At 32.9% G+C, this 25,268-nt stretch overlaps 1 protein-coding gene across 3 annotated transcripts in view; it reads right to left on the bottom strand.

Moving 5' to 3' along the window:
* The window catches only part of LOC145261096 (phosphatidylinositol-3,5-bisphosphate 3-phosphatase MTMR3-like), a 281,409-nt gene that overhangs the window by 91,289 nt on the left and 164,852 nt on the right, over window positions 1–25,268 (bottom strand). For all 3 annotated transcript variants that reach the window (XM_080119293.1, XM_080119295.1, XM_080119294.1), the window contains exon 2: window positions 347–437. In XM_080119293.1, coding sequence (XP_079975419.1) covers window positions 347–437 — 91 coding nt within the window. The remainder of the gene's footprint in view (window positions 1–346; window positions 438–25,268) is intronic.

Below are 25,268 nucleotides of genomic sequence, written 5' to 3' on the forward strand. Positions count from 1 at the left end.
TTTTTCAAGGTTACGCTGATTAAAACTACCAACTTTATAAGGGTTTGTGTATTTTTTAAGTTTTAGCTACACCTACAAACATGCAGACAACTGCCTTTCACATAATAGATTGCTCACAATTGGTATGAAAGAATACGGTCATCAATGTTACACACATCTCAACCCAATGCGACTTTCTAATAGCTTGCATATGATATGTAAAAATTCAAAAGTCACCTTGGATTTCTGTAAAAAGAAAAAGTGCATAAAAGAAACATCTAATTAGGAGTGATTAAATAAATTCCTGAACGTGAGTGACAAAACAAGTAAAGAGGTTCCACATGATTTTCATGGTGGTCGTACTTACCATACTGGCAGGCATCTGGGGATTGGTAGGAGTATTTTCGCTCAAAGCCGGTCCCTCAGCAGCCTCCAGATTGAGGTAGCGGCTATTCAATCTATAGAACGAGAAAAACAAAAGAACAATGATAACCTTACAACATGCAATATATTGAATGTTGGTACTGTAGATCATTTCAAATTATTTTCTTGTAGATGGTAACAATCATCCCCTTCCCCCAAATTGCCACCCAGAGGAAAAAAGAAAAACAAAGAAATGCAGTATCTAATATAAGTGAAGAAAGATTTTTTTAAAATACAGATTGAAAAACCCCCCACTCCCAAAATGCCACTCAGAATTGTTAAAATTCAATCCTTCCTGCAATCCAACCATATTTAGCACAAATAAACTTCAGTCTATGACTTGTCCACCAAGTTTCAAGCATGAATGTCCAACAGTCTGCTTTAATGAGTCACCCCCAAAATATCAGTCATGGAATCTAATAAAATTCACAATGCTTTCTGAGATCCAACCACATTTAGTACAAATAAACTTCAATCTATGCCCGACTTGTCCACCAAGTTTCAATCATGACAGTCCAACAGTCTATTTTATTACCGTTCAATGATATGCTTCAAATGTGCATCTTGCATTGCCAGCACACCGGATAAAACGGATTTTGGCTTTATCATAGAAAAACTTCCTCAAAAAGAAAAGGTGCTATTTTACCTCAAAAATGCTTCCCACAGAAACCAATAAAATTGTTTGTTGAACAACATTCATCCTAGGTGGGTTGAACTGGCTTCCTCCAAAGGAGAAAGTGTCATGGCAATATTAAATTCACAGGCAGTCCCTAATCACCTGTAAAACCAATAAAAATCTCAATCCTTTATGCAGTTCAACCATATTTGGTTGTGATAAACTTCAGTCTATACCTAACTTGTCCACCAAGTTTTAACCTTGAATGTCCAACACCTTTGTGTTATCGATGGTCTATGATATGCGGGACACGATCATCTCATCAGAAGGGAATGTGATTCTCACTGGATTTCAGTCACTGGATCTCAACTTCTAATTTTTATTAGTGGCACTATCTCTGTAATAAAGTCTATCACACTAATCCCAAAATTATTTCTGAACTGGAGGCAGTCATGGCTAAAATCAGAGCACTTAAAATATGCAGAATAAGGACCGTGCTATTGTCAGAATTTTCCAGGCAGGTTATTTAAAATGCTGAAACGTGCCAAAATGAATCATTGAAATTGCAGCAATCAACGTTATTTAAAACTTATTTGTTATTTTATTATTACATAAAAAAAAAAAAATTAAATATCTTGATTTGAATAAAAAAAATATTTGTTTGCTATCAGTTGTTTATCATTAAAAAAAAATTATTCATGAAACTTACCTTAATGTCTAGTTTTCTTTTTATTTGAATTTAATTTTTTTATCGCAAAAATTGTCCAATAATTATTCATTGAATTTTCTTCATAATACAAAATGTTCATTTTACAACTAATTTTTCATTGACTTATCGTTATAAGAAAAGTGATATTTTTTATTAAAAACATTAGTCAGCATTTGTATAAAAAAAAAAAAAAAAAAAAAAAAAAAAAACTTTCATTTGGCACCTTCCGACATTTTACATAAACTGCCTGGAAAACTCCAATGATAAGATGGTCCTTATTCTGTACAAGTACCATGAAGTGTTTGAGTTATTGATAAATTTACACGTCGTATCCACGTGTCCTTTTCACTGAATAAAACAAAGACTGTTGGATATTCATATGTGAAACTTAGTGGATAAGTCAGACTAAAATTCATTTGTATCAAATAGGATACGATTGCAGGAAGGTGGAATTTTGGAGGATTATCTTGTACTTTTAGACAGATTTTGATACTCTCAACCAGGAATCATTATCCATACTGTTGCAGAGTTACTTTTGACCTTGAGATCATTGCTGCAAATATTGACATGTCTACTTTTGTATTCTTAAAAATAAAATGTTGAATAATATTCCATCAATTTTAAAGGCGGGGAAAATATGACCAGATTTTAAATTGTTTTATTTTAAATAGCAACAGTCAATCTATATTAATGACAGTGTGACCACTTATGTCTGTTTCTCGCATCTACATGACTTCCACTTTATTATTAATCGATTATTTATTGGAGAAAAAAAAAAAAAAAATGTCAATACTAAAACTTACAAAAACTCCTATTTAAAAAAAAAATACTTGATTACAAACAAATTAAATCCACCATCATGCATTTGTTTCTTCTGTAAACAAATCAGTCTTAATTCTTCGATAATATTCTACATAAAAACATTGTATGTATGTGTAAATATATAACCTATAAACTAACACTGAAATTAAAAGGAAATAATCATGCACCAAGGATGGTTTATGAGTAAAATCTTTGTTTGGATGAATAATGCATGTAGAAATATATTGGCAAGTTGAAATGCACAATGTCTATTTCAACTTGCCAACATTTCTATTACTTCTGCGCATGTACAAATTCATTCATAACTTAAAGTGGTTTCATTTTAAATCTTTCTAATCTATCTGTTGATAGCTCAAACAGTAGGGAACATGGCTGGGGTGCTAAGTGTTTTTGTCTCAATTCTGGCCGATGACACCCAAGTCATTTTATATTTTACATCTTAAAATCAACAGTAAATACTGAGTACAATATTCAATACAGAAATGGCTGTAATACGAAACCTGTATGAATGAAAATAGAGGATAAGCGTATTTTATGACCAGGCAGGCAACTTCTGAAATTATTCCATCCACTCCAAATACTTGTAATCACACTAGTACCTACTCCAACACATGCTCCAATTTTTACATATTAGGGACCCTACATCAATAGCGATTTAAGTCAGCTAGTATGAATTTCGACAAAGGTCACACCGAGTGCATGATGACAACCTAGATTTGTAGAACAGAATCGTTCCCAGAGAGGAGTGATGTAAAGTTGAGGCAGAGGGCAACAGGTGAAATGGTAAAGAAAACAGTTTAACGATGACGTCACGTTTTCAAAGTGATAGAAACAAAGGTTTCCAAATCAGTCTCCATGGAAGGCATACGAATGAGACACCACCAATAACGTAGTAGAAAACTTATAATCTAAGACGAATGTTACTTTGATGTCTGTCTGTGCGTCACTCATTTCAGGAAGTTAAAAAGTTAAATTAGTTCAGGGAAGCTTAGTCTCTTCTAAGGTTATCCTCTTTAAATAACACTTTGGAGAAGACTTAATGAACATCTCCTTTTGTCCTTTTTCTTCATGAAAGGAAGCTTATTTCAATAGCAACCACTAAACAACACAGATGAAGAAAAAATAGTGTATAAACACCCCACACAAAGACTTATTGAAAATCTAACACAATGGTATTATCAAAGTAAAACTTCTGAACAATACACTCACATACAGCATGTGGTATTCCCAAACTGTCACCCACCTACTACTGATCAAGCTCAATGTCACTTAACTTTAGTGAACTAATGAGAACTAGTATACCAATGTAATTATACCATATACAAAAGAACAATTACAACAGCTGCTATGAAGAAAGAGAGGCAGATAACCTTTACACACTACAGCTACTACAACCAATGTCTGACAATTATAAACATGCCTACCATCTGTTTGCTGTATGAAGATTTGTCTATGCTACAATCATGTTCCTGACATAATCAAACAGCCAAATTTAAGTTGATTTACAAATATACAAGCTGCATTAATTGATTATATGCTCAGAGGTTGTTCATTAGAGAGAAATGGTTCTATTGTAGGGAACAGGGGAGTTAACTAGGGACAGAAATGAAGGTAGCTTAATACAGCATTAACCAAGGTTCATTACAGGAATTCAAAATAAATAAGTTCAACTATTTCTACCTGACACCCAACTTTTTTGCTGGGGGTCAGGTAAAAAGGGAAGATAGGGTGCAAGAGAAACAAATTAGTGGAATTCATGGTCATGGTTTATTTAAACTAAAAGTTAGGAAAGAGCTGTTGGGTTACAAAACTATTAGAAATTAATTTTACCAGTCCTAGGACGGGTATTCTTGTAGGATGTATATAATGCACTGCTAGAAAGCACTAAATTTGGAAATTAAAAAATATAATGGTTTAAAGATTAAAGTGCAGATTTTTTTTTTTTTAAATAAACATTTAAAATTCAAATTTGACCCATATTACAAATTTATCAGAAAAATGCAGAAATATATATCATGTTTTTAAACTAGCCATGTTATTGATTTAGCAGTCTTTAGATGGAGGTTTAAATATCCGAATTAGTGGGGGGGGGGGCGCTCTGGAATGCGTTGGTAATGGAATAGCCCACTGCTAGAAAGCACTAATTTTGAAATTTAAAACAATGGGTTTTTTTTTTAACCAAAATGCAAATTTTTCTTTTAAATAAAAACTTAAATTCAAATTTTTGATTCATAATTATATCCAATCTGATTCACCAGCAACTGAAGCATTTTACAAATGATATAAAAACTTGTGATGATATAAAAACTTGTGACAATTTAAAACAAAATCGATTTCGTTTTTCTTTAAGAAACAAAAGTCTCAGTTGTATAGTCATTCAGCATTTACAATAGAAATTCTTAAAACAAGAATTCAATGAAAAATCCTACATAAAACTTCAAAAGAATTTTTCTAGTATAAAAGCTGTTGCCAGAAGGTTTAAAATCGAGACATGATTTTTATAGAAACAAAAAAGATCAGAGAAATACCATGGAATCTGATTAGTAAATAATCATCACAAGTTATATAAGTACACAATATATATATATATATATATATATATATATATATATAACTGGATGTAGAACAGTAAAGGTAGCAATTTCAGTTTATGGGAGAAATGTTAATAGAAACACATGCAGGAAGTAATAAAGGAAATAAAGACATGGCCAGATTTCGGAAGTATTTGGATTACTATCCTAATCTGAAGTGTTATTTTCACATTTCAGTCAATGTAATCTTTAACCTTGAAGTGTATATCTTGTTAAACTATACAATCTGCATGTAATATTGAGCAAAACTTGATAGAAGCTTCAATCTCTAGAAAAAAAAAAAATATATAACCTTAGACTGATTTTTACCAAGTGCTTTATTCACTACCCCATGAGTTGAGCCGACTCCAAACAAGTTCACATTTGGCATCTAAACGGTCCACTCCCGTCGATCAACAGTTCAGTTCTTGGATTACTTTGGTAATTCCCAATTCCAGAATCAAACACCAAAAATATAGCTCAATGTCTGTCCACCCTGTTCCTATCCAAGTTACAGTTGGCCACCTGTTTCTTCCAGCCGGCAGGTGCGATTGGCCAGAGATCAGAGATAGGTCGGTTCGAAAGTTAACTTCTTACAGTAATGCAATACATGACAGCATGTAAGATGAACGTTAAGCTAATGGCAACGAAACTTACTTGCTGAATACTTATGTGCCTCCCTCCCCACTAAGTAACCCATGTGGACAGAGGTCCCTTAAAACTTCAAATACATTTTTGTATTCAAATACATTTGTCGGTTTTTTTTTTTTTTCGTAATTTCCATTACTGCGACATGACAAGTCAGTAGATACCATTAGTTTCACTTGAAATTCAATATTTCAATTTTCGAATTTCACAACAAAAATGAACCATATTTTCTTTGCCTTTTGTCACTATGTAGATTCAATCATTTCCTATTTGAACATTTAGACATCTAGAGAAAATATGACAAAGTGTTACCATTTAATTTACATGTGTGTCTACACACCACAAGCACATTTAAATTAGATGGCAAAAGTTTTACTTCAATCTATAAGAACATTAAAGAATAATACTTTTAAATACGAAACAGAAGAATATAAGGAGATTTATCTTTAGTCATACAAGAATAACTTCTATAATATAAAGGACAATTGTCTGTGTATATGTCCGGTTAAAACTACAAAACCAATAACCAAAAAGTTAGTTGGTCATTAACTTTTTTTTACAAATTGCCATTGACCTGGGTGAATAAAATCCAAAATTTAGAGAACAATTTTGATTCTAAACTGACAGATTTCATCAAGAAGGTCAGTTTTCAAGACCTTATGTAATAACTAAAAATAATTTTTTTTTTTTTTTTTTTTTTTTTTTTTTTTAAATCAAGAAATTAATTCTTATCCTTGAGGAATCTATAAAACGAGGTGAGAGGCAGAGACACACACACACAATCCAGAAAGGAATAGGCTGGGCTGAGAAGTGGGAAGGCAGGGAAAAGGGGAAGAAAAAAAAAGAAATAAGTTACAAAAAATGTTACTTTTACAGTTTTGCCCAGGGTATGTAGGGTAGCCCTACTAGTAAAATAAAGGTTACAGGTTAGGAAATTTTGAATGAAATCAAAATAGAATAAATGGTGGTAGTAGGGAGACGATTCCAATATAAATAATTCCATACTAAATTTCCGATACAATTACAGAATTCAATTCTCTAAATATTTAACAGACATTTATTCCTAGTTACCATAAAAACATGTTTAATATGCATGTGTTTTAAGCTTAAAAGTACACTTGTGGAAGATGATCTATCGATTTTAGTTTTATTGGAAGTTTAAAAATCAATAATTCTATCATTACTACAAGCAGTGGAAGATTTTGCTTAAAAATGGAAATCGTTTTTGGTATTGGAAAATAAGCAAACTTTTCCAATTCCTGATTCTGATTAATTGTTCCAACATTAATTGTAACTCAATGGGTCGCAGGTATTTTTTTTTTTTTTTTTTTTTTTTAAATTCAATTTTCACCCCCAAATGGGGCACAATACCACTTTAAAGTAGGGGCTACTATCAGAGATATAAGTTGCAAGAATATTATGAAGTGAGATGAGCAGCAAGATGTCTGTTCACATTACACTTGAACTTCTGCATGTCAGTACAGTTGGGAAAGCAGAATCCCGGAAGGGAGTTCCAAAGTCTAGCAGTTCTGAGGGAAGAAAGGTATGTCTAGCATTTCTATATTGTATATTTTTAGTCATGATTTTATTGTAAATTCATTATAAATTTTGAAATCCATAGTCTTGGAAACTCAGCAAGTAACATGAACATTTTATTTTGTAAACATTCAAACTCGGTACGAAAAACTTAAATACAAAAAAAAAGTTAAAGAAAATTGCTCTATATCAAATCTTGAGTTATATTAATATATTTTTTAAAACGATCGGTGCACACATGACCATCAATAACGTGCATATGCTTGGTAAAATCTGAAACTAATGAACATGTTATGAATTATGAAATAAATATTCTAGGCAACAGGGTATTTAATGAGATTATCATTTTAAAACTATACCATTTAGGATGCTGCCATCAAAATCATACCATACCCTCCAAAGGAAAAAAAAGTTGATCTAAAACTAATGCTATATTTATTGCTTATACCCGTCCCAGAAGATTGTATTTTTTCTCACACACACGACTATCTGTATGAGAAAGTCTCTACCAAACTGTTCTGTCAATATCTGGTCTACAGACTTTAAACGATATATAGGAGAATTGGGCCTGTGGAACAAATTCTATTTAGTTCTTAGCTGGTAAAAATATAAAAATTGGGACTTGGAAAGCGCAAATCCACTTAAAGTGCTTTTTTTTTTTTCTTAGGAATGTGCAAGTTTGTGTTAATTTTTTTTTAATTTTGATTAACATCTATTAGCTTAGATGGTAACAAATAGAGCTGGAGAGCTAGCGTGTTTTGGTTTCAAATCTCACCCAAGATTTTTTTTTTTTCAAAATCACTAATATTAGGTACAATATAATAATCAATAAAGAATTGGCTTTTTAATAGGATATCTGCATAAAATATATTTAAGCATATTTTACGCCTGGGTAACGCCAGGCGGCCTGCTAGTGTATATGCGTCACACATATACATACATAAATACATGCACACAAGTGTTTAATCTATACCGGTTAGTTACTATAAAGACTAAAAATAATGTGAAACGCGTAATTTGTGAAGGCAAAGTGTCAGCCAGTACTTTCCTCTTTTCTTTGAAATTCAAAAAAAAGTTGAAAAGCTATGACTAAGATAATCTCTTGGAAAGGTGAAAGACTCAACTCAACCAGACAACACAAGAGAGATCGTAAAGGTTATCATTTTGATCCATGCATAAAGTTTTAGTCACCAAGTGTCTTAGAAAATTCCAGGAAGATTTTGAACACAAGATCAAAATTCCATCCCGATTATCTAGAGTAGGGTTTCCCAACGGTCCGGTCCGTACCATGCACTCGGGGGAGGGGGTGACGTTACGAGACTTCAAGTGGACAGTGGCCAAATTTATCGTATAGGAGGTCCGCGAGATCCTGGGAGGGGGGGGGGGAGAAAGAGTTTCTAGTAGCATTACTAAGTTTTCTCAACCCATTTTTAGGGGATTCACAGTTCATGTAGAAATTGATTGCACCACCCTTATTTTTAATTGGAGAAATTAAAGAATCAGCCTAATGTTGACAAAGTTATATGGATATTAAATTATTTTCACTTTATGTATGGCCACTAATACTAACATTATTATGTAATGATGCGGTATGAGGGGCAGTAGTAGGTAGTCCAGTTTTCGGGGGGGAGGGGGCTGACAAAGGTTAAGAAACCCTGATCTAGAGAATCAAAAATTTAACCGAGTGAAGGAGAGTAGAAAATGGATTTACTTTCAGCAATCTCATAACTAGTTTCCCTTATTTTGTCCTTTAGTCCTCACATTCTATCAGCAATCTGACAAAGGCAGAAGAATTACTGTTTTCAAAATCTGAATCTATTTTACACTTATTGTTGATTAAGTTATGACCTAGAAGTAGTGTTTTTTTTATTTAGCTCCTTACATCAAGTAGCTTGATGCCTTGTCAAACTTTTCCATAAAAAAAAAAAAAAAAATGTAAAAGTCATGTACGTGTTTAGCAACATGGACATTAAGCTTAGAATGGCATATTCAAATTTTGTTCAAGTTATTAAATAATTTTTGTCGATATTTTCCAACTATTAGTGAAATAGTAGGGTAAACAGGGCTAACAAAAACTTTAATACAACTAGTTTAAGAGAAAGAAAATTGATATATTTGTGATCAGATCAGACACGCATGACACAAATCGAGCGAGTCATATTCACAACACACAATACTCGTAAAACAAATTTGTGAAAGTTGCCCAACAATTTAAACTGTCATCTTTGTGATAGAGAAACTATCATACTATATACTTTTTGGCTTCAGTATTTGTTGTGGTCCTGTAAAGGTTAGAGTTAAAAAAAAAAAAAAAAAGTACAACTCATTAACAAAATAAAGAGCGGGTAGAGAGGTATACATCAGTCCAACTGCCAAGCGTCCATTTTTTTTTTTTTTTTAAATTCAATTTAACAAATTCTTAATGCTGCAATATTTAAAGTTATAAGTTTATATATATTTTTTTTTTACTAGAATATCTTGTCCTTTTTAGTTTTAACAACTAGTCCTTTACTTTTCCATGTTTAAGCTTAACCATATTACGTTTCATGCTCGCATTTTTCTACTGTAATGTGTGTGTGTGTGTGTGTGTGTGTGTGTGTGTGTGTGTGTGTGTGTAGATTTTTATATAACGCTTGAATTAAAGTTTAAAATGCAGAAGTCACGTATCATGGCTCAGACTTTAAACAGAAGCGCTCTGTTTGAACGCGTCTTACTAAAGAACATATTGTTGATTTTATACAGACATTTGTTTGTGTAGTAATAAAACTTCCTAAACGCACTCGTGATGTTCGACTGTAAAAGTGCTTAATATGTCAGTAAAGCTAGGTAGAATAATAAGAATGGATTTGAGAGAAAGCTAAAGAATGTTAGAGATGGATTAGTTGAGAAGTCAATTCCTAAAAAGCATCAAACACGTGCCAGTATGAAAACTGGCATCAAACATGACGATGCCGTTTTGCTTTGATAATTGGTGACTTTTTCTTTTTTTTTTTTTAAAAACGTATTAAAACTAAATGAATTTACTAGATGAAAATTCACATTGTTTATGGGCGACACTCAAAATACAATTGTAAATTACTTACGACTTCTACCTAGTCATGGCTGACAGCACAAAAGCATGCTAATACCATGGATTAAAGGTTCTGTTTGAAATTCCATACAGATTCCAGAGTTTGAGAAGATACACCTGATGAACGTCGGAGGTTACATAAAATGAAACCTGAAAACTGTCAAGATCCGAACAGTAGTTGAAATAATCCAAATAGAGTTTAAATAGTATATACATAGGTGTGCCAGAAAATCAATTAACGTCACCATGTAACCCAATAAAATGTGCTACATGGTTGAGTTATTGGTGACAAAAAAAAAAAAAAAAAATACACAAGGAAGTAAAATCCTGGTTTTATTTTGTATGTTTAAGAGATTATTTTGCAAGAAGGCACTTAACGTAAATAAGTCTTACTTCCTTGAACAGAAATCTCAACCAAATTTAGATTCAACCTTTATAACATGTTAGGGAGAAAATTATATTCAACATCTACTCAAAAACCGTAGCAAATTTTTATTCAAATTTTTGGCACCTCTGGAGCGGTTTATGTTTGCCGTAGGGAAAGAAAGGCATTTCATCCAGATTGTGTGGTTCCATCTGTCCAATTTGAAGGAGGAAGCATAATGGTTTGAGGTTGCATGGCTTCTTCAGGCACTGGATTGTTGTACACATATGAGGGCAGAATGAACTCCACACTATACAATTATACTGACATGCTGGATCAGGTTAACCAAACCTCTTTGACTAAAATATTTAACATTTCAAGGGATGTAATCTTCCAACAAGACAATGCACCATGCTATGTCGAGTTTCAATAGGTTGGTTTGAGAAAAAAGGGATTACAGTGATGAAGTGGCCCCCTCAATCTCCAGACCTAAATTCCATTAAAACTGTGGCCTCATCTAGAAAAGATATGGAGAATGCATAAATAAAAAAAAAAAAAAAATAAAAAAAAATTAGGTCAAACTTCATGAAGAGTTGCAGAAAATAGATCCTGCCACCTGCAACAATTTCGCCAATACGGAAAAATAAATAAAAGCCGTTACAAAGGCAAAAAGAGGACATGCCAAATTATTGTAAAAACATTAATGTTTACTCCACTATTCTTAACCTTTTTTTAGCATGGGGGGTCACCACTTATCAAGGCCCAAAAGCCACTCAAGGATAAGGGTTATTGCGTGTACAGTAATCAATGAGATCGTATTGTAGTAATCATTAGTATTGGGGGTTTTGATAGAGTGTCTTAAGGGGGTGGTTTGTCAGGAGTTTTAGATGTTTGAATCATGTCGATTTTTCATTGGTGCTCCGTAATTTTGACCATGGCTGTATATATTATTTCAGCATAATGGCAGGAGAGTTGGTCGTGTTTCTGTGGATTTCAAAAGCAGATGAACCTTAAGCTGATGAACTCCTGGCACAAAGTACTTGGTAAGATTCATTTGTAAATGACACTTTTCTGGAGGTTGAAGGTTCAATCCTCAGTGTGGGCAACATTCAAAATACGGTTGTGAATTACTCAGGACTTCTCCCTCGTCATGACCGATGGAATAGAACAGGTTATCCCCGTGGATTAAAGGGTTCCATTCAAAATTCTGCACAGACCCCCCACCCCCACCCAGAGTTACACAGAAAATTCCCCAAGTATGACACGATACACCTAAATAAGGTAAGAGGTTACATCGATCGAAATGCTGTGAAAATAACACCCAAGATAATCTGAATAATCCAAATAAAAGATCACAACTTGTTAAAAATTTAAAAAGAAAGGAATATTTGAAAAAAATTTGTCCAAGAAATAAAATATTGCAAAACAGAATTATGAAAGTCAAAACAATTACAAAAACAATAGCAAATAATCTCTATATTAACAGAATAGCACATGTTATTTTGTGTCATGCTTACATCCAAGTGATTGTCGTTTGTTATGGACTTCCATTTCTTGTAATAAATTTTACCAAGAATTCTTCATAACTTTCGGTTATAGCTGATGGCACTCCAGTCATCTATTTTTTTTTTTTATGATTTTACCAAGAATTATTCATAAGTTTTGGTTATAGTTGAAGGAACTCAAGTTGTATACATTTTTTTTTTTTAATTTTTTTTTTTTTTTACATAAGTTTTGGTTTAAGCTGATGCACCAAATTCAGATATATTTTTGAAATCGCAACTTTATAATTTATAAAAATGGAATATATCTGAAATCTGCAAAAATTAAAATATATTTAAGTGTACTTTATGACCGGGATACACTGGGCGCCCCTGCTAGCTTAGATAAATACATTTGCAGTTTTAACAAAAGAGCTACAACAATATCAGCGCATCTCCATTTATGCTGAACATCCCCAGAATGTCAATATATTACTTATGAAAGTCTGTGGAATTTCCACAGGTCCCACTAGTCAATATATAAATATGATAGTACGTTTGTTAAACGTATGTCAGTTTCCAGATTATGAATTATTTGATCAGGAGATATTTATTAAAAAAGAAGGATAGGAAGTGATAACATTCTACGAACATTAAATTAGTACATAGATATGCTAATTTAATGTCTATGTTTTCACTTATCTTTTTTTTTAATAGATAGGATGTATCGATCACCGAGGACGCAGAGTCTCCATTCACGCTGAACGCCCACAGAATTCCCGGTAGCAATTACATCTGAAATATGTCGCTGTGGTATTTCCACAGGTCCCGGTAGTAGTTAATAAAAGGTCTTTGAAACCAACATGCAAATTAGTTACCCTTGCGACTGATATTGCATCTACATAAGCAGGACAAAGTGTCTTTTGCATAAAGCCGACTTGAATTTTACTGTCAGTGCTAGACATGTGCTCGATTTTTACATTCATTCACTTTGATAACTTTAGTTCCATGAAACAATTTTCATTCACTTTTAAATTTCAAAGAATTAAAATCCCCACATAACTGATGAGATGACCGCATATTTATTCCTTGTTACTTCATTTTTTTTTTTTCTAAGACAAAACAGTTTACATGCCAATCCTGGCCGTCATTTTCTTCATACAGAAATTTAAACAATTCTTCTGACATCAGACACAAGCTGCCTACCTACAAACCTTTGATCACAAGTTTCTGTAATTATGTAGAAAGTCACTATAAATGAAGAGAAAAAAAAAAGGAAAACAAAGCAAAGTTACAACTGATAATCATAAAATAGATCTTGTAGATCCTGTTATTCTTGTAATGTAACCACCAACCTACTTCAGATGCATCTAGATGACAGTCTTCTGGAGGTTGAAGGTTTACTCTTCATTACTGATGACACTGAATAAAATAAAAATTACTTAACACTTTTACCCAGGCATCGCTCACAGAACAAATCATCTGCCGCTCTGGATTAAAAAGTTTCAGTTCAAAATTCTGTATCGATTACTGAGGTTGATAAGATACACCTGAAGAAGATTGGAGGTTACATCATCTGAAACTTAGAAATGTCCAAGAACGACAAATATTGAAAGATTGGCTAAAAACATTAATTCCTTCACCCTCAACTGGGCACTTTTCTACAGGGAGGGGGAGGGGTCCGCATTTTTTGCTGATATTTTCAGAAGTTGTCCTTTTGGATTGACTTGCCTTAATTTAAACCTTCACGACTTTCGGTTTGGTGATGGACGCAACAGCAAAGACGTCATTTTTTTTTTTTTTTCACAATCTATTCCTCCTTCACAGTACGGGTTTGAGTCAGCCTGCCTGCCTGCTACCATATATATTTTTTTTTTTTTTTTTTGCTGCTCAACACCTCCAAACATCCGGGCAACTCTGGCACCGAAGCTAGTACAAAATAAAATACTTTTTAAAGTTTTTTATGGCCAGCTTTTTTTGTGCATCATGTAAGCAAAAGAAAGGCTTTGGTGATAACAGTTTAAAAAAGTTAATGTTTTTTGGTTTTAAGATAAATCTTTGTATTTGATTCAATGCAAGGAAAGTGAAGTAGGAATATGAATATAATTAAAAAAAAAAAAAAAAAAAGAAACACAGGTGTTGGCATATTAGGAAATAAAAAAGATCATATAACTGCTACACAACATGATAGGTAGAGTGAGGATTGTGTAGTTAAGCCAACAAACGACTAAGGAAGGAAAAAAAATGTACAGTAAATAAATATTACCCATAGCCAATAAAATTTCAATTTCCACAAGACCTAAGCGATAATCAGTTGTAAGTGGCAGTACTTCTGGATGTTGAAGGTTCAATCCTCAGTACAGGTGATACCAAGAATGCAATTACAAATTACTTAAGGCTTCTATTTGATCATGGTTGACGGAACAAAAAGAAAATATGCATGTAGATTAAATTAATTTGTTCAAAATTCCAGATTTCTGAATTCGAAAAGATGTACCAGAAGGTCAGAGGTTAAATCAGTTGAAACATTGTAAGAATGACATCCAAGATTAGAACGGTAGCACAAATAATACAAATAATCACTCCAACACCAATCCAGCCATTTCTCAAAAATTGCGTTTTTGAAGACACACATAGCAAACAAACTAAATTTCAGTTTATTTTTCCCTATGCAGTGTAAGATTCTGGAGAAAATAGTACAGCAAGCATAAACTAGAGTTTAATGCTGCTAGAACTAGAAAAGTTGAGTTGATATAAACAGTGATGGGACGATTCCAATATTTTTCCGATTCCAATTACAGATTCTGATACTTTTAAAATCCATAAATATTGAGGTACTAGCAGGTCACACAGCATTGCCCAGTTGTAAAATACGACTAAATATATTTTGACTAATGCAGATTTCGTATTCTATTATATTGAACCCAATATATAGTAACGATAAAAAAAAACAAAAAAACTAGTGTACCACCACCGAGAATAAAAACCAAAACATTCAGCTTATGATTTACTTTTTGCCTTTGACATTAATGCCAGAGCTATGAAGACATGTTTGCTGCAAGGCTAAAAATTAAAACGTGAACCAATAGCTATTATGTTACGCATGCATATGACACTTGCCATCATTCGATCTTCACCTGGAGAATTCCATTTTTTTTTTTATTGTCACACTTTTGCACCGATTTTCCCCCAGTTAAAATTCAAATATAAAGTTTCACATGGGTTCAAATACCCTATATATTAAGTTTAATGTATGTAGACCAAAAACTGACAGTAGTTTGGTAGGCAAGATTTTTTTATGCATACATAAATATATATAAAAAGGTTTGTTTACTATAACCTTTTTACACAAATATTACACAAGTATAAATCATGTAGAATATCTGCATGAATATAGTTAACTAAAGATGATCATCCCATAAGAAAACAGAAAAAAAACTAATTGGGAATTAAAATGAATGAAAAGAATATGCAAATTAGCTAAATCTTTGTCGGATGAATGCAATTCCACGACCTATATAACAAAGTTGTATTTTCTTTTTAAATAAACAGAAAACGGGGTTTTTAATATGAAAATCAAAACAAAAAACCCTCAAATTTATAGTGGTATAGTCAAAAAAAAAAAAAAAGAAAAAAAAAGATTACAGCAAAAATCTATGTAATATGTGCATATATTTTCGCAAATATAAAAATACACTTGTGGTGATCTGCAGATTTTAACTTTACTGCTAGTTTAAAATTGATATTTATAATTAATATCAGCAATGGTAACTTTATAAAACTGAAAATGTCTGCGTGTGTACATTTCCCTACCATATAACTCAATTTTCGTTCTACAGACTTAAGATTTGACAATAAGGGGTATTGAGATTTTGGAAAATCGTTTTAATCCGTTTTCGGACAGAAATTTGGCTGTCAAGGGGTAAAAGTTTGACGATTTGACCTTTGAAAACTACCAAACTCTTCCATCAATTTTGGGTCTGAACACTTGAAATGTAGGTTCCTTGGACATGGATCTAACTTTATAATTGGATTTGAGCCCCCCCCCCCAAAAAAAATGTTAAGTGGGCAAAATTGGGGTCAAAGTTTAAAAAATTTGAACTCAGCGGTCTCTACCAAATTACTCAGCCAATTTCTGGTCTAAAGATTTTAAATTTTACATAAAGGGTATTCAGATACAGGGCAAGCTTTTTGATCGGTTTGGGTCGAAAATTTGAGTTGCCAAGGGGTCAAAGTTCAAAAGATTTGACCTTTGTGGTTTCTCGCAAACTACTCAACCAATTTTGTGTCTAAATATTTGAAATTTTATATGAGAGGTATTCAGACATGCAACAAGTGTTTTAATAAGTTTTGGGGAAAAGATTTGGCTGCCAAAAGATTAAAGTTGAAAGAGTTGACCTTTGCAGATTCTACCAGACCCCTCCACCAATTTTGGGTCTAAACATTTGACATTTTAAATGTAGGTAACTTGGACATGGGTAAAACATTTTATTTTGATTGGAAACCAAAATAATAAATGTTAAGGGGGGGGGGTCAAAATTTAAAAAATTGACCTCTTCGGTCTCTACAAAATTACTAAGACAATTTGGGGTCTAAACATTTGAAATTTTACATGAAAATATATTCACATATAGGGCAAGCTATGAACAGTATAAAGGGCTCGAGCAAAGCCAGGTAGAAATGCTAGGAGTAAATAAGGTTGGTTTTGAGAGTAATAGTAAATTAAGAAATTAATAGTGAATCAAGAGTAATTAAGTTTAGAGTAATAGTAAATAAGTAACAAATAATTTTGGGTTTAAGATTAATAGTGAATTAATCTATTATATCTATTAAAGTAATATTGTCTGTGTGTGTGTGTGTACATTTCCCTAGCAAACTACTCAATTTTTAGTCTAAAGACTAGATTTGACAAAAGGGTTATTGAGATTTGAGAAAATCTTTTTAATTGGTTTTTGGCCAGAAATCTGACTGTCCAGGGGTCAAAGTTCAACAAATTGAGCTTTAAAAAAACTTTACCAAACTCCTCCGCCAATTTTTGGTCCAAACACTAGAAATTTTAAATGTAGGTTACTGTACACGAGTATAAACACACATACATATATATATGATGATGATTGCAACGTCTTGTCAAACGAGTGCCACTCCCTCAGACACTTAAGTCCATGAGCCCAAAAATGACCATCGCCACAGGACCATTTTTATACACAAATGCCTGAGGGAGTATCTATACACAGATATTACAGACTCTTAGCTTTGTATGACAGCTAAGTCTCTCTCGGTTCAAAATGTTGAGATCCAGCAACAAGCAAGAGCAAGATAGCTAGCAACAAGTTAAACTGCAGACCAGCTTAATGCGGGTACTGGTCTACCGCTTTTTTTTTTTTTTTTTTTTTTTAAATCAGATTTGCTTCTCCGAGAAAGGTTACCTTCACAATGGCTTACAAGAGCCCTCTCCACCCCAACACACAAACACACGGTGCTAGTTAGTCGTTGACCTCGAAAAAGGGTTCATTCGCCCTTTGGAAGGTCTTGTTTTTAATCCTTCAGGGAGACTAGCCACCCTCCTCACCAAACAAGTTTGGTGAGGGAACTAGTTTACTCGCTGGTGACCCGACCATGAGGCAGGTAGTACTGGGTTACATGGTAATAGTAGCATATGACATGACCTGACACATATATACATACACACACACATATAGAGTTATTAACATAGGTTCCGAGCAACGCCGGGCTGAACTGTTAGTCTTAAAAACATTTAAATCATTTTCTGCATTGGAAAAATAGGCACAAATTTTCTGATTCCAATTAACCGTTCCAACACTAATAAACATGCTGCTGTGTTGTTGCAACCGTATTCATCCTGGCCTGCCCCATGTCCCAAAACCCATAACAGTTCTGAATAAGCCTGCAAGAAATAATTAACCAATTGCAATTCCACTGTCGAAGACCAACAACTTGTGAATGTGAGAGCTTAGCCAAAACCTTCTGATGATTGTTCACGTCCTCAGTTGTTCATCGATATGCTTTCACCGCCAAGATAGGGAGGAATATGTCACAAATTCCCTCTCTGGATCATGAATTGCATGCCCAAAACATTCAGGGTGTTGCAGCAACAAGATGAACCATAGAAAATTCAAGTAGGCAGAGAACAGTAGTCGGAACACGATCGACTCACCGACAGTGTACAACATTCTTTTGTTCTGATGATTTAAATATATTTTTAAGACCCCCCCCCCCATTCGCTTACAACCCCCATGTTCTTTTTACCCCTCCCACCTCACCGGTTACTTTTTAGTAGTAGAAAAAAAAAATAAATAAAAAATAACTTAACCCCCAATCGATAGAATTGAAATTGTATATATACTTTTGGTAAATAAAAAAAAAAAAAGTCAAAACCCGGGGATAACGTTGATTAGAATTGTCCATAGTGCGAGTGTAATAGATCAAAAACATGATGCACATCCCTAATCTCATTCCACCCAACTTGGCCTTACGACAGTAATTTTTTCTCGGTATCTTTTGTAAGAATTATCCACCAATAAATATATACTATTATAAAATTTTTAAAAATATTTTTGTAATTCTAAATACTTCATTTCTGCATGACCCATTACTGGCGTGTGGATTAAAGATCTAACATTGAAGTCTAGAGTCAAATACAGTAAATTTTGAAGTCAAAATCGCGTTCTTTAATAAAATAGTAATAAATTATTGCAGGTTTCCTGTTTTAAATCATAAGACCCACTCCACCAGTAACCAAAGCATTCCCCAAAAGAAATGCCCCCTCGATTAATACTCAAATTATCAGAGTTAATTTTCTTCTAGTTTTAAACTGATAAATACCCTCCCAACCCAGAGTTGGGGAAGGAGCAGTTGGATCGAAAAAAGATCAAATTGCGTAAAAAAAAAAATTTATTTAAATCAGCTACTACAAAAATCCTGACTCTTGACGTATGTGCCAACCCAATACATGTCCTTTTGGCTAGGAACAAAGTGCAGTATCTGTTCTGATACTACACTTCACCTTTTCTATCCTCGATTAGTGGAGGAGAAGTCCTTTTAGAACCGAGACAATTTTAATTCCAATGTTCCTATCCAGAGTGCTCCCTTTTTGGGGAGAGATTCTCCCCACATTAAAAACCAACCTTATGTCTACTAACTGCCCTGGTGGGAAGGCAGGTAAATAGGAATATTTGTAGTGGTTTCAAGATGAAAAAAAACAGTCTGGAGAAATCATCGTTAATTTAGCTTACATGATTAACTTAAACAACTATATCTAGACTTCTATACAAAAGTTAGCCAGATCTGTTCTCAACTAAGAGACAAAATTATATTGTTTGATGTCTTTGTTATCTGTTTTTATGTGGTTACCATGACTACAGCACAGCCAAAAACAACAACATGTCTAAAGGTCTATGTCAAAATCAGCTGGACGTGTTCTAGACTAGAGAAAAGAAAGTTCATCGACTTGTACAAGACTGGACAATGTTTTTTTTCCCCCTATGTACTTAGATTAATGACCATTTAGAACAACCAGTTGCTGTATGTAAAATGTGGTCTTAGTGGCTTTGCACCAATCTGCAAATGTATCGATCATTAACAGCCAATCCTAGGCTGTTCATTGTGATCTGCACTGACCAGACACTAACTGGCAATGACATGGAATTCAGAATACAGGCCAACTTAAAGGACATCAGTTGGCAACTTACGACAGACGTAATTTCAAGGTTTTTAAACTTATATTGGTATTTTTTAAATTTTTATTTAAACTAAGACTTAAAATTTTTGTTTTCATATTTAACATGTATGCGTCCCAGGATAGGTATAAGCAATAAATATAGCGTCAGTTTAAATATTGATACTTTTCTTTCTTTTGGGAGGTACGATATGGCTTCAGCGGTATACATCTAATCTTAAATGGTTATATAAAAAAAAAAAAAGAAAGTTCTGTTACTTACCCTGTTGCTTAAAATATATACCAATCATATACATACGTATATTAACACTGATACTTTAAATCAAACTCAAAATTTGATGTAGAGCAATTCTCTACTCTTAAATGTTTTGTATCTGATTTTAAGATTTTTTTTTTGGAAGGTGGGTACAGATTTAAATGGGTAGCATCCACTAAATGTAAAGTTTATAAAAAAAATAAATTTAAATTGCCCACTTTACTCAGTGAGTTGCCAAAAATATCCATTTCAAAATTTATAATGATCCGTTAATTAGTTAAGAGATTGCCATACATACATGTAAGCTTGTGTGTGCATGAATAGAGATTTTGAAAGTTAAGTATTTATAATTCTTGAGTTAGAAGCCATGTTTAGTTTCAGAAGAGTTTCCGATGGTCAGTTATTCTATGCAAGTCCTGGAGATGAATTTTATTTTATCGAGTTAAACAATTTCCACGATGCCATCGTCTCCAGTGTTTGTCTTTTTCGTATAAATAAAGACAAACTATTTGAACGCAAACACCCAGTCTTCGGGCCGGGTAGTATATGTTCTGTAATTGGTCCTTGGTCAATGTAGGGGGAAACCCTTCATACCGAGACAATTACTGTTTATTTGGATACTGCTAGAGTGACCCCTTTTTGGACGAGCTAGTTTTCCCACCACATTAAAAACGATTTTGTGTCTAATTTTCTTTCGTGGGAGGTCTAAAAGCAATGCCATTTCTGCAAGTCATCTTTTGTTTTTGATTAAAGCGTTCAAATTTAACGTAGTCAAACTTCCAGTCATGTCATGGAGTAGCGGTAAGACGTCAGATTTTCTTTCACTTCTGCCTTCACGTCATGGGTTCATGCCTACCTGCCTACTACCACTTTTGCTCAACACGACTCCAAACATCCGGGCAACGCTGGGAATCCAGGCTAGTACATAATAAAAACAGAAGTCATTTGGATCTTAAAATTTGAGCATGTAAAAGGAAGCCATTTTTAATTTTGTTCAAATATCAAAAGAAATATGCATGTAGAAAAGAGAAAATAAATGTATTTTTATTTTTACCCTAAAAAAGGTGGGTATGTGAAAAAGGAAGCCATTTCTTATTTTGATTATGCAGTTTCATTCCAAAAACGCATACATACAGATATAAATGTAATATGTACCTGTTAAAGATGAATTTATTTTTTGTGTTAATTTAAACAAACGACCCCCCCCCCCCACCACCAAAAAAAAAAAAAATATTTTCGGTAAATTAGAAAGAAATTAAGGTGCGTAAAATAAGAGTAAAAGAAAATCAATTAAATCATGGAACAATTCTGGTTTCTGATTGGTTGATAGCAGAACATGAATTAATTTGATTCGTCAGTTCATAGCAGTAGCGTTTATAAATAGAATCTCCCAATTGGGAGGGACCATACCCCATTATGACTCAAAAATATTGCAACAATAAATTACATGAAGATCTGCTAAGAATTTTAAAATTAGTAATAAAAACATGATTCCAAATGTAAAGAAAAGTCCAGGATGACTGGAAACTTATGTAATTATGAAACGTTGGGCAACGTCTCCCCACATGTCTCTTGCATTGCTTGAGGAGAGTTGCTAGAAGTGGTCCAAGACGACGGGGAACAATGTCGGGATAAACAGAGCTCTCACAGAGTACTCGGAATTTCCAAATAGTCACCTATTTAGTTCTGACCAGGCTTAACATCACTTAACTTTGGTAATCTAACAGGAAGCGATGCGTCACATATTTTAAGATACAAATGGCCATTCAACTCCCAAAGCATAAACGTTTCTAAATTTTGGATATATTTTTCTTGAGTTACACCAATTAAAACTACCAACTTTAAGGGCTTGTGTATTTTTTAGTGTTGGGACAATTCCTAAATTTTTTCCGATTCCAGAAAAATGTTGAGTAATGATTCCAATACCAAGTACAATACTGATTCCGATTCCTGTAGAATTGTTTTGAAATATACCATTATATAAATCGAAAGTTTTTGTGTAGTGAAAAAATTTTGTACAGCAAAAAAGTGGAAATACAATTAAGGGAATTTCGAAAATGATTTGATTTTTTTCGTAAAATTTCTTTCATTGAAGATAAGTCAAAATAAATATTTTAACCATGAATTAAACATGCACCATGAAATTAATAACAATCAATTTAAGTTATTTTATATATTAAAAATATAAAGAAAAAGAGTGGACATACACAAATGCTACCTCTGTAGCGAAATAGGCATTGGCTCCAATGTTGTACATTGTTCGACTGAGGGAGAAGTTAATTTTACAAAGAAAATTTTTGCGTGTGTGACCTAGTTTTTATTTATTTTAAAATTTATTTTGGCTTGAAATTTGCGCATGTTTTTTTTTTTTTTTTTATGAATATTTTTCTTTTTGCTGGAGTTTAATTATTAGCAGGAAAATTGGTGAAAGTCAAAATGGAATCCGCGCTATTTTTAAATATTTTCAAGTTTAATTATGTTCACAGAACTATAAACCATTCACAAAATTTTGTGGATCCGCTTACTGGTGTTTGCACCAACAATACTGAAGCCTACTGGTCTTGTATTAAAGACTGAAATACATATCGGGATCAGGAGAAATGAAATGGTCTCATGTCGATGAGGCCATGTATAAGGCTTATGACATGAAAAGTTAAATGTTAGATAATTTTGTACTATTCTTTACTTTCACCTAACAATTTAATAAAAACAGGTATCGTAAAACTTTAAAGTTGAAAGTACTATTTAAAAATAGCGCAGATCAATAAGTTCACTAGTACCAAATAACATTTCACTGTGTTTTGATCTACGACATTCTATGAGAGGTACGTACATCCTAAAGCTTTTTGTTTATTGCCACAAGTGCTAATTTTGACTTTCAATTTTCCTTTAATAAAACAATTAGAAATTTTTCAAACATCGGTCGAGGCACTTAAACCATAAAAAAATCTTTTAAATAATGGTAACATAAGTGCGTAAGCACCAAATTTTGTTTTGTTTTAATTTTGTTTGTTAAATCCGGCAAAAAATAAAAATAGAATACAAAAACAATAAGAAAAGGTATCGTAAAACTTTAAACTTGAATTATATTTAAAAATAGCGGATTCCATTTTGATTTCCAATTTTCCTGTTAATTATATAAGCTAAAAAAAAAAAAAAAAAAAAAAAAAAAAAAAAAAAAAAATTAAGCTTAGATAAGTAGATCCAGCAAACGAGTCTCGTTTTGACATTCGGAAAATTTAGCTTAACCAGTGAAGCTACCGAAAAGTAACCCTTTTGAATGAAGATGGATATAAGCAATATTTTTTTAAATTAATTTAATTTTACTTGAAAACGAAATGTAAATATATAAAAATATTTTAGAAAATTTAATTTTAAAAATTATAAAGAATTTTAAAAACAATTGAAAAATATTGCAAAGTGTTTTATATAGCTGGTTCTGAAACCTCCCTTCCAAAATGAAAAGCTTTAGTGTTTTTACTATTTTAAAAGCGCTTTTTTTCTTAAAAAGTTTGAAACACAAGTAATGGCTTGGTTAACTTAGAACAAGTGTGCCTGGAAAAAATTCTTCAGGGTTTAAAAAGGTATTTTAATGCTTTTATGGTGGTTGAAAAAACATTTTTCAGCTGCCATATTACTTCCTATTTACTTGCCTCCCCACGAGGGAAGAGCAAGACACAAGGTCGGTTTTTAATGTAGAGAAGCATTTATTACTAAAAAACGAAATGGTGAAATATAAAAGCAAGTTAAGCTAAAAGTAAAAAAAGAATTTTTAATTCGAAGAATTAAAGAAAAAAGAATTCCAAGAAATTTCGAAACTCAAAATAAAGATTACCTTTAAAGTAGTTAAAATTCTTGTACATATTAAATGTTATGAAAAGTTCCATGACGTTTTTATCAAATTTTTTGAGAGCATTAATCTCACTCCAAACAAACAGTTCAATTTAAAAATAAGAGAATCGTAATGAAAAAATCGTAAATCTAAGGTATTTTTTAACGATGCGATTCCGATTCCTCCCAAAAATACGATTCTTATGATTAACGATTCCGATTAATCGTCCCACCACTAGTATTTTTCAAGTTTTAGCTGGACATACAGACAATTGCCTTGTTCACAATTCATATCAAATACCTCTATCAACCCAACTCCAAATGAGCAATTATTTAATGGATTAAGCAGTGTTTTAGGCAAGTGAGATTTAATGAACTTCAAACGAAGAATTAAATTCCCAAAATGCAATCAAGCTTTACTTTTATTTCCTTTTACGAACTGATCAGAAATTAAATATAGGCTTCATTCGGCCAGATCACTTAACAAGATGCATCATTAGAATTAGAAATTATAAAATCCCGAAACAATAAAAATGTGGGTAATTGCCACAAGGCCATTTCCATAGTTTTATAAATAGAAGTTATGAATATAGAAAACCTTAAATATTCACAGCAAATTATTCCATGTTAATGAACTGCATCGTCTTCAGAATTTCTGTCCAATACAATACGAATTAACAATATTGGATTCTTTCTCACGGCCTGAAAAATAGGTCATCAATACAGACATTTTTCTTCTGAGACTTTTGTAAACCAAAAAACAAGTCAACCACAATTAATGGATCAAAAAGAGTATTAACAGGTGTTCATATTTTATTTTTACTAATAGTGTTACTCGGTGGTACCTGGATGGAGTGACATCATAAAATTAAGATTCAAAACTGACATACAGGTGGCCCAACAGTAGGTTAACGTTTAGTTAAGTACAAGGTGCCCTTCAATAAATTTCTAGACTTTTTCATATGGGCACTTTTTAAAAAAATTTTTTTTTTTATTACATTTTCACCCCAAACAAGGCACATTGCCACTTTGGTGTAGGGGGCTACTATCAGGGGAAACATCTACTGGTGTACTATGTAGGGATTTGGGCAGCGAGATGTTGGTTCACGTTGCACTTGAACTTATGCATGTCAGTACAGTTGGGGAAGCAGGGACCTGGAATGGAATTCCAAAGTCTAGCAGTTCTGGGGAAGAAACTACTGGAGTAGAAAGATCTTTTACATCTAGGGATCTCTACAGTGTGGGGGTGGGATTTTGCAGCTTGTCG

This window comes from Euprymna scolopes, chromosome 37, assembly GCF_053919585.1.
Source record: "Euprymna scolopes isolate OS-2025 chromosome 37, ASM5391958v1, whole genome shotgun sequence".
In the NCBI taxonomy this organism is placed as follows: Eukaryota; Metazoa; Mollusca; class Cephalopoda; order Sepiida; family Sepiolidae; genus Euprymna; species Euprymna scolopes.